The sequence below is a fragment of the Mastomys coucha genome, unplaced genomic scaffold, assembly GCF_008632895.1.
Source record: "Mastomys coucha isolate ucsf_1 unplaced genomic scaffold, UCSF_Mcou_1 pScaffold1, whole genome shotgun sequence".
Lineage (NCBI taxonomy): Eukaryota > Metazoa > Chordata > Mammalia > Rodentia > Muridae > Mastomys > Mastomys coucha.
In genome coordinates this window covers 37,681,764-37,693,150 of record NW_022196891.1, presented here as the reverse complement: position 1 = coordinate 37,693,150, position 11,387 = coordinate 37,681,764, and the positions used below count along the sequence as shown (strand labels likewise).

Below are 11,387 nucleotides of genomic sequence, written 5' to 3'. Positions count from 1 at the left end.
AAAAAAAAAAAAAAAACAGTTTTAAAAAGAAATGAATAAAAATGTGCTGCTGTGTTTAAAAGAGTGTTCCTGAGAAACGACCACATATTTCATGACAAATTTCAGAAATGTTCTTCCTATCAAAGAGGATAGACACTCCCATAAGTCTACAAATACCCAAGTAGAAACTCAGAAGCAGAGATGTTGTTGCTTTAGAGAATATGTGGGGTTAGGCTGGAGGTGAACATGCCAGTGTGTATTGTTTGGTTTCTATTAAATCCATTAGATTACTAGCATCCAAATGACACTAGCTTAATAATCTTTGTTTGTGGAGCCCTAAATATGATACTAATAATAGCAGTTGGCTTCCTAAGAATTAACGTACTGCACAAAATCTACTAAGTACTTACTACTCCATTTTTTCCACTGAAATAAACCATACAGCACATGTGGTATGCTATCTATTTTACCAAACTTTGCTTGAGTTTCCTTACAGCTTTGAATTGTAGATGTTAATAGAATAAAAAATGTCCACCAAGTTTAATGGTGGTAATTACATTTTAAAGCACATGAACAAATAATAGCATGCATGCTATCCCACTGCAAATTCAACCCTTGCTTTACTATCTTTCAAGGATTATGTAAAACTAATTAAAAAGGAATGGAACTCCTTTTTCTCTTCCATACAAAATGCTCATCATAAGATGATTTTTTTGCCAATAGCAAAATCATCATCCATATCCTATGTAGTTAAAAATACTTAAAGCTATATGCATATGTATTTCAAAAAATACACCATTTCTATAATGTCTATAAAATACAGAGGGAGCAGCCTCCTTTTTCATCTTAATGTATAAAATAACATTTACTTTAAAGCCCCAATACTGATTATTTTCTTATTGTTCCTTATTTTCAAGTTTGACAGTATTAGTTACTATTACTTGATTTTTTTTTCTTTTAAAATGCTATTTATTGCCTTCCCATAACAGAAAAGTTAGCTGAGAGCTGCTCTTGATAAGGCAGCGGAAGCATCATAGTTACAAGTCAATCTGTAACACATCTTTGTTCTCCTGAGACAGTACTGCACACTCAGCATTTGTTTTTCCAATCATGATGTAAAGTATATAGTCTCTATTTAGGGATTTAGGCAGTCAATGCAAAGTACTCCAAACTTGTGAGGTTTATTAACCAGAGGACTTTACTTTTGACAGTTCAGGAGGCCACAGTCCAGAATAAGGTGCCAAAGTGATGGATTTCCTTGTCAGATATCTGCTTAGACTAGCCCCAGACAATGCTGTAATGGTCTTTGGTTTGACAATTCAAATTGAGGGACCATATTAATGGCATTATTTTGACATTATTTCTATTTTAAGGCCCCATAGATAACTGAAAGTTAACTGTGACATAGTGGAAGCAAGAGCATCAACTTGTAAACGTGAAGAAGCCAAGTTTTGTGTGCAGCATTGTAAAGCAGAAATGTGTTTCCAATATATTCATCCATATCAAAGAACAGAAAATTCAGGACTGTTCATGGGCAGACCTCCATGTGCTATGAGATAATTCTCCAAATAGACACTGCTGCAAAGCTGTTTGGTCAAGACTCACTTTCCCAGTAACAATGGGAAAGAGCTTTTATGTTCTTGACTACTGTTGGGTATCATTGTACACACTTGCTTTGATCACACTTAGATTTTGATAAACCAAGTCTTTTTGTATATTCCCAAGAATTGTTTGCTGCTTGAAAACTAATCTGTTCAATACCCAATAATGTTCCTTTACCTTCTTTACTCTCCTTTTTGAGTAAAAGATTCCTAGAATATAGAATTCTAAGTGTAAAAAAAAAATCTAGGAATTTGAAAAGAATTGTATTTTGTAATTCTAGCCTCCTGGAAGAATTTTGTGTGTTTGTATGTATGTGTGTGTGTGTGTGTGTGTGTGTGTGTGTGTGTGTATGTGTGTGTACAAAGAGAGGGAGAAAGATAGATATATACATACATATATATATAAATATAAACATATAGACAGATAAATATGTGTATGTGTGCATATTGATGTGTTTATGTATATAATAGTATATATGTTTGTGTGTATGTATATATATGCATATATATATATATTTAATCTTCAAATTATCTTTCTTTGCTGTCATTTTATTACATAATACTGGCATGAACACAAGTACATCATTAAAACAAACCACTCAAATCAAAGGCATGGAGTCATATTTAGCTTTAGATTCTCCATTTTTATTAATAAATTAATTAATTATTTCAGTTCATCTTCAGTTTCTCTGATTAGTATTCCTTGTGTCAGTTTTGCTCTATCTATTGCGTATCTACTTCCAATGCAAGTTTTGTTATTTCATATCCATTATGCTGCAAAAACAAGTTTTATACATTGGAGAGTTTCAGCAGCTAAACATCATTGGATTGAGATGATATTTTCATTCTTTGATGAGATTCACTCATAAAACTGGTCCTCAATCCTCTTCTCTTCATTTCTTAATATGTAGATATTTTTTCTTCCACTTAATGCTGGCTTAGTTTTATTACATGGTTTATTTTTCTTCAGTCCAGACCCTTAAGTTTAGATTCGAGGTCTCTTACGGAATTTTCTCTTTGTTATTTCTAGAATCTTCTCTATAACTCCTGCGTGACTTTTGTTTGACTGTTTTGTTCTGTTCTTCTTATTATTAATCTTTGGTGTATGCATCATGATCTCACATTATACTCAAGATGCTTACTGAATGCCAACATCATCTGAATAGGTGTTATAAAACTGATTTCTTCATTCACATTTATAGCATGCTTCTTCTGCTTCTCCAGATTTCTCCTTTCTATTTGGAATAATTTTGTGTTCATTCATTGTCTTTTTCATTATTGTTATTCTTCATAATCCCCTAAAATGTCCACTGATGCCTAATGACTGAATATATAAAGGACTGAAATGTATTCAAGAATGAAACATCCTGAAACAAGAGTGGATTCTCGTTGGGTGGTAGCATACATGGTGCTCTATATGGTGATTACATATTACAGCAGAGAAGGCTGACTTTGTATACTCATATAAATACCAAGATGTATGCCTATGTACACACACACACACTTGCATATACCACATTTTCTCTTATGATGGACCGCATCCCTAGACATTGGAAGATGCATATTAAAGATATTGACACTTTGTTCTGAATCCATTTAGATATAGTATGCATCTAGGCCCTTTAAATTTACTTTCTGACTTAGAGGATTCTAGGAACAAATTGCCCAAATAGAATGCCTCTTCTAGGTTTCAGAAAGTAATCAGCAATGCAAATGTGGAGAGATCCAGGGACTCCCCTGCTTTCCATGACTTTGAATCAGTCCTCTGTGGAGCTCTACTTTCAGTAACATCTGTCCCCTTCCTTGCTGCTGTCTATGAGCTGGCTCCCTGAGCCAACAGCAGACTGCTTGTGAGTTCCTCTCTCAGCCTAAATTTTAACTCCCGTCTGGATGAGTCAGTTGTCATTCATCTACTTGCTTTGTACCTTCCAGAATTCTACTACTTTAATCTCATCTCCTTAACCTTTATTCTTCCTAAGTATATTTTTTATTAACTTATCATCAACTTACTAAAATTGAGAGGAAATAGATTACATTGATTTCAATGAAAGCTTCCAAAATTCATGTTGTGAAGTTAACTCTAACAGATAAATATTTACTTCTGCATGTAATTCTCTTCCTGCTCCTCATTGGAAAAGTGTAAGAGCTTTTAAATCAAGGAGCCATGTGTAGGGCTCAGGATTGACAGCTATATGTAAAACAACAGAGAAAATGAAGATTAGGTTCATTTCAAATCCATTATCAAATCTGATTGAAGCATTTCTAAGCCTAACTATTTAGGAGACCTCTGTAGTGGGTTTAACCTATTGCTGCTGGTGCTTTAATGCTAATTTGGATCTCTAAAATTGTTTGCTAGACAGAGTATACACTTAAGACCCTGAGGGGCCTTGCCTCCAGGTGTTTCTGATTGGTAAATAAAGCTGCTCACAGCTAATGGTCCAGGAAAGCAGACTCAGGAACCTAAGACTCTAAGGATCAGAATGAAAAGGAGGAGGAGGAGGAGGAGGAGGAGGAGGAGGAGGACAAGGACGAGGAGGACGAGGAGGACGAGGAGGAGGAGGAAGAAATGGGGATCTGCCACACAAGGAGAGTGTCTAGGAGAGGAGCAATGTCATGGCTGAGAAGAATACAGAACAGAGAGGCTTGGCCACCATGTGAAGGAGCTGGGGCAGCACAGGCCAGAGCCCAACCTAGTTGAGCAGTCCTCTCAGTCCAGAGCAGCCAAAATAGAATATAAATTTTAGTAAGTAAATCCACAGTTTAGTGAGGGGATATCAGGAAACTTACAGATGATGTTCTATCCACTTCGCAGCGGCTACTCAAAATGAAACATGCTTCAGCATTGTCCATCCTAAACACAGACAGAAAACAAAGTAATCATATTGAAAAGCTTGCTACTGAAGTGACTATGTAAACGTCTGGTCCATGTTCAACATGTGTGACCTTAGGCTTAAAGAACAATTGGCTACCTTGCAGAGCATGACCACACTGTGAGAAACATAACTTGCATACTCATACAGCTCCACAATTCATGGCAGAAAAAGGAATTGAATTTGCTTTTTTAATGATTTTAACTTATCTATATATACATGTATATGTATATTTGTATAAGTATTTTGTGTCTATATATAATATTTTAATTAATATATGTTTTACAATCTAGGATCATTACATTATTATTATTTTATGGCTAACTCAGAGAGAGGGAACAGATATGCTTAGTGGATTTAAGTCAAACCCCACTGTTTCTTTGTTTCCAGGAAACTGTTCAACCTTTTGTTCCAACCCCCTTCTGTCATGTGAATGTTCTTCAATTCATAAAGTTTGGTAAGTAAAGAATATGTTTTACTGCTTCATAAGTAGAGATTTTAAAACATAAGAATGTTTATTTTTCAACTGAGTAATGTTTTATCTTTCTGGTACAACTGTGATAAAGTTAGATTCTTTAAAAACATTTTTGTTTTCACTGGAGAAGAGAAATAGAGAGCCCAGGAAATTAATCCAAATAAAACAATTCTGAAGAAAGTTCTGTGGGAGGTTGCTAAATACCATGGGTATTGGATAACATTTTCTAAGTATCATTTTCAGTAAAGCTGTGAAGTCATGCCACTGACCTGTGGTTTAGAGGTGCCTACTCCTTGCTTCTTACATGAGGAATTATGCTGAAGAATGCATTAATTAACATTAAATCCTAAATATTGTATATTAAGTTAGGATTTGAAATGAACGTGCAATAAATTGTCACCCTAATGTCTTTCTCAGCCCAGCTTTTTGAACAGTGAGAGCAGGCCAACAGCCCCCTTTTCATGCCTTTTATTTAAGTTGTCCCTTTCCAATTTCAATGAAGGGTTTTCTGTAAATATGAACCCTTTGTGGAAAACCCTTTCATTGCTAGTAGTGATAGTTAAATTTAAAAAGCATCTGTCTGACATAGTTATTGCTAAAACAAAGAGCTCAGATTCAATTCCCAGAATAAAAAGATTCCACCACTAGCAGGCTTGTCAACAACCTATGGATAAGCTGAATGCAGAACCTAACCCACAATGATTTAAGGAGGATGGTTTATAGAGATGACCAACATCATATAGAGATTCAGAAGATACAAATGTGGAAACATCTTCTAGTTACCCAGATAATTATATAGATATCAAATAAGAAATAGCTAAATCTTCAATTCACATGAGAATTTGGGAATATCTGACTGTTCATAGAATTGTTACAGGAAGTGTTTAACAGAGAGATACACTCTAAGCCAAGATATAAGCTGTAAGATACTTAACTTTCCAACATTTACCATTCATTTTACTGTGGTAATTTCTGTTCACTGATTTGTTTCTTAAATTAAATCATTAAATAAAACAAACCTCCGCTAAATTTGTTTTACTCTTAAGCAAAGGTGATGTCAGAATTCATTACTACTATGTACCTAAGCATCATTTGGGTAATTAGTGAGACAGGCAAACAAAAAAATCTTAGGTTAAGTACTGTGATCAGGAAACCTTCACATTTAAAGAAGCCATAGGAACATCCAAAAAGAAGGAAGACCCACTTAAAACTTTAAATGCAGCAGAAGGCATCAAGCAACCCCCACCCTCACCCCACCCCCACTTTACCCCTTCCTGCACCCCCCACCGGGAGAGATTCCAGGTTTGAAAACAAAGGGAGTTGTTTTGTATTAGTCTTGACCCCAGGTGACCTCAGTCTTCCCTGCCTTTTCTCACCCTACTATAGTGTATAGGAAGCCCGGTTTCCCATAACAAATGTCTAGCCCAGGCCAACATTTAAACTCTACTGACAACTATATTCACAATCTGAGAGCAACAGGATCTCTTAGGATCCTGTTTCCTCCAGCTCTGAGGACACTTCAGTCTTTGACCCCTGCATAAGAGGTGATGCCGAGGAATGCTCCGAGTTTCTTACAATTCAAGCCCTGACTCATTGCTTTGATATCTCATATAATATTTAGTCCAAGATTTTGCCCTGGAAAATATATCCAGGATTGTGAAAATTAAGAGATATCTCTAAGCAGGAGTCTGAGTACCTCTTGTCTACCTCTGACAGCAAAGATAATTCTAGACCAGAGGCTTCTTACTGCATCATGCAGAATTACTATCTTAGATATGTGCCCTAAAATGAAAGTAGAAAACAGGAGCCTAGACTTTTATTTAGCACTGTTACTCTAAAATCAGTAAAGCAGAGTTAAATTTGGTATTTAAATACGTGTGAAATGCAGCTTACAAACGTTTGGAAAGAAAGGTTATCAAAAGATTGAAAATGAAGAGAGAGAAAGGGTCCAGGATTCCTACTTTGCTCTCAGGAGATCTTGATCTTTCAGGGCAGAGCCTTGAAGGTAGATCACTCTCTGGGACCACATTGGGATCTGTAGCACCCTCCGAACTTGCACATCCATCTCGGTGGGACACAAAATCACCACATAATAATCCTATTTAAGGTATAATGAAAAATGGCATAGACATAATCATGCTTTAAGTTATCCTACAAAACGTCTTTAAGAATTTATATTTAATTATCATCAACTTGTAATACACTCCTGGTGATAAATAAAAAAATACATTTAAACTTAGAGAAATTGAATAAGAAATTGAATGGCACTATATTAAACATAATGTGAGAAATAGAGTCAGCCTGAGCTATGGCAGTGGCATTGGTAGCACAAGAAGAAGGCATCATGGAGTACATGCCACACACTCCTTCAGTTTAATTTTTACCTTCAACCTTGTAAACTACACACTGAACAGGAGACAGAAAGGTTCCAGAGTCAATGCATAGTTTAAAGTGTTGCTTTATGTAGTGAAATTTATCATGGTCATTTAATTAATATTATGTTATGAACTAGTACCTTGGAGCAACTTCTGAGGAATATTTGTATACTTTGGGGTTTGTGTTAAATAAAATGACAGGTGATAAAAAAATTGGTTTTACATCAAAATATTTCAAAGTGTATCACCATTTGAAACCTGGCAAATGCATCCAAAATAAAATCACTTAATACTAATCTATAAGAATTTAACTTCTCTAGTAACTATTTCCTATTTGGTTGCTCTAAAATATATCTATAATAAAATGTTTAGAATTTAGATATTGATATTGTTATTAAACAGAGTCAGTCATTGTGAGATCATTTTCCTACTCCATTTTTAATGTAACATACAATATTTATAAAGAATATTAAAATGTATAGAAAAATGAAGAGCATAAGACAGGAACAAATAGGATTAAATCAAGATACTATGCATTTCTGATATTGCCTAAGGAATATATTTCCATTCAGCACTGTCTTGAATTTTAATCACACAAATTCATTCAGGAAATATAAAACAACAGTTTCTTCTTTGAACTCAACTAATTGCATTAAAAATTTATCTAAATCTACTTTGTTTTAACAACCTGAAAAGTTGAAATATGTAAAGGTTTTATGTGCAAACACACACATGCCAGTTTTGATTTCATATTTTTATTTCTTTTCATTATTTTCTAATATTTTATTATTTAAAAAGACTTAACTAGTGGTATAGAAATTAAGCAAGGAGGTCCACTTATCCTTCAGACAAAGGGTTTTAGAGGAGTTTACAGAGCAAACACCCATCCCCAAGGAATGCATGTTTCCAGGAGACATCCCCTGGAGAGAGGATTTCCCCCACCCCTTCTACAGGTATCTTATCCTCACCTGGAGGAGAAAGGTCAATAGGAACTAAAGAACAATGAAGAAGATAAAGTGTAACCAGCCCATGTTGTAAACTGTAACTAGCCCACATTGTAAGCTGTAAAACTCTGTTCTGAAATGGTAGAAAAACTTAAAGCTTTGTTTCCTCAGGGTTGCTCTGGTCCCGAATACAGAGTGACCCTAGTATACTAGTTTCAATTAAAACATTAACCTCTTGCTATTGCAGCGGCTTCCTTCCTGATTCTTCGCAAGTGGGGTAACCATGTCAAATATAACATTCCACATCATAAATGCACAAAAAGGAAACATCCAGGACCTTCGATGGCTTGGCAATTATAAGTGCTGGATAATCTAACACAGGAGTTGAATTTGGTTCCCAGCACCCACACTGAACAGCTCACACCAGCCTGCAAATTCACCCTCAGGGTTCTGACACAATATTCTAGCTTCTGCAGCCACCCATACCCACAGATGTGCACACACACACACACACACACACACACACATACACACACACACACACACACACACAACACACCAAAACCACATATAGACATATATGAAAACACACACATAAAAATTAAAACTGTACAGAAACAATTTCCATATCCTCGCAAAACTATCCTATCAGCAAAACTACAATATTCCAGATGGTTTCATTGCTCACTGCTTCATGAAATTATCATGGAATTATCATTTATGCTCTTACCCAAGAGGAAAAAGATCCTTTAAGTCAAATAAATATCCTTTTTTTCAACAAAAACAAGTTACACCGGTTGTTTGGCATAAGTACAGAAGGGAATCTCAAAGGCTATTTATTTCTTCAGCATTTTTGTTATGTGTCCTGTAATACTTGTAGTCTTTCATTAACCCTTTTTAAATATGGGTGTGTACATAAAAGTTTGCCAAAATGCAGGCTGCAATACTGGTTAATGTGCTATCAAGTATGAGTCAGTATTGTGCATGACATAATTCAAATGTACCTGTAATCTTGGATGGGCATAGAATTCATTTAAAAAATCCATGAGTAAGTCGATCTTCAATGAGCTGACACACAAGACAACATGCTTCTCAGTCTGAGCTCTGTGTCGACTATAGTTTCCTCCTGACTTTTGTCTCTCCATCCACAAATAGGCCAACTGTTCAAACTGTAATGAATTTGCCACAAGTGAATGAAAAACATTATATATGAAAGTGAAAGGCCCATACAGTGCCTCACTTGTTATCAGGTACATAGCACTTTTTACCCTTAAAATAGTTGAGTATCAAATTATCACTACTACTCAACAGGTTGACCACATGATTTTCATGGAGATTTCAATGAGGCCCAGGGGCTGCAGGTCTCCAAAGAAACACATTAGATTCTACTATTACACTCTCTCAGACCAGGAAGGAGCTAGTCCATGTGCTTTGTGTCCAGGAAAGTATGATGTAATATGCCATTCATTAAATATAGTTTAACAGCTCTGCCACTTTTGCTCCCTTTAAGAAGTATGCAATCTTATGGCAAAAGGAGCTGGGGAATTAAGTAGCCAACAGGCTGAATTTTCAACCTGGAAATTTTTCAGGAAGGGCATGATGGAGCCCAAATGGGAACATAAAGCAAGCAAACTTTGCCTGGTAAGATTCAAGGACAGTGAGTCTTCAGTCCCATTGTGCCCACATCATGCAAGGGGCGATAGCTGCATTAACATTCACAATTCCCCATGCTAGCAATATAGACATGAGTACTATAGTGAACTGGATGGTATTGTAGAGGAGAGTCTGGGAGTTAGTTAGTCAGTGTGAGTTGGCTAATTGTATAATGAGCATGCAGGTTTAATTTTCATTTATCAAATCATGTTCTTGATTTGTTCACTGATGGGAAACCAGGACTCATTGTAAAGAAGAACTGGAGACTGGTTATTGTTTATATCTTTGACCTGTGCAGTCTCTCCAAATACTTAATAATATACACCTGTCATGTCCACTGCACGCTTTCGTTGATAAACATAAGAAATTAATTTTAAACCCATTGTAATTTATGCCTTTGATTTTCCTTTTTTATTTATTCTCTAAACATAATCCTTAATCTAACATCCTATAACTTAAAATTATTTAATGGTTAATAATATCATGTAAACTATATTTTTGAAAAAAATGTTGAATAATCAAATCAAAATGTGCCAAGGAGGGAAAAGGTATCTACTGAAATTTATGAAAATATTTCTGCAATAGTGTTAGCACGTCCTTAAATTATTCATAGCATATCTCATAATATCAGTGTTAAATAAATAATCTGGTACTTTTTATTAATATAGAAGTTTCAATTTTACATGACTTTGCACATCTCTACATAAGTTATCAGGTTCTGTTTACCTGTATAGGGAGTACTACAAGAGCAACGCAGATCATAGCAACGACAAAAAGCTTAGAGGACCATGTTTCAGGAGTGACATCCCCAAAGCCCACAGTAGAAAATGTCACAATGCAGAAATAAAGGGAGTCAAAGAGATTGAGTTTCTTGCCAATTCGTTCTAGATGCTGAATTCCACAAATGCTAAAAAAAAAAAGCAGACATGCATTAAAATTAAGAATCATGCCATAGTTTTTATATTGTTCTTTCAAAACCAGATGAAATTTTGCAAAGATATTTTAAAATTGGTCTATTTATATATAACTTGACCCAGAGAAATATAGCTTTTAACGACACAAATTAGATATGGTTTTATTTTAATAGCCAAAAAAAAAATGTTAGCTATAATAGACAACTCTCAGAGCTATTTATTGCATGTGTAGGCAAAACAAACCAATGAATTTCCAAGTCTAATACCGGTCAAAATAGTAAAAATCTTTTATTGTTTAAAATAGGAAGAAGAAATGTATATTAATGTATATATAGGCATACATATATAATAATAATACAGAAAATTTTGTGTTAACAAAAGTCAAATATAGGTTGAACACTGTTGCTGCCAAAAAAAAGGTCAATATTCATTATCTATTGTAACAGTTCTGAAATGGAGTGAAGCTTTAAGAAATATCGAGGACACCCCCACCACCATTAAATGGATTATTGCCATTATTGTGGGAAGATCTTTGCTGTAGGGAACATATTTTGTACACAATGTTTCTTCATTCCT

At 35.0% G+C, this 11,387-nt stretch overlaps 1 protein-coding gene across 5 annotated transcripts in view; it reads right to left on the bottom strand.

The window, feature by feature from the left end:
- Positions 1-11,387, bottom strand: part of Kcnt2 (potassium sodium-activated channel subfamily T member 2) — a 353,683-nt gene that overhangs the window by 169,385 nt on the left and 172,911 nt on the right. For all 5 annotated transcript variants that reach the window (XR_004122600.1, XM_031384276.1, XM_031384279.1 and 2 more), the window contains exons 9-12: positions 10,624-10,804; positions 9,249-9,413; positions 6,887-7,023; positions 4,368-4,431 (exon numbers count right to left, since the gene is read on the bottom strand). Coding sequence is in view for 4 of the 5 variants with exons in the window: in XM_031384276.1 (XP_031240136.1) it covers positions 4,368-4,431; positions 6,887-7,023; positions 9,249-9,413; positions 10,624-10,804 (547 nt within the window). In the remaining variant the exon portion in view is untranslated. The remainder of the gene's footprint in view (positions 1-4,367; positions 4,432-6,886; positions 7,024-9,248; positions 9,414-10,623; positions 10,805-11,387) is intronic.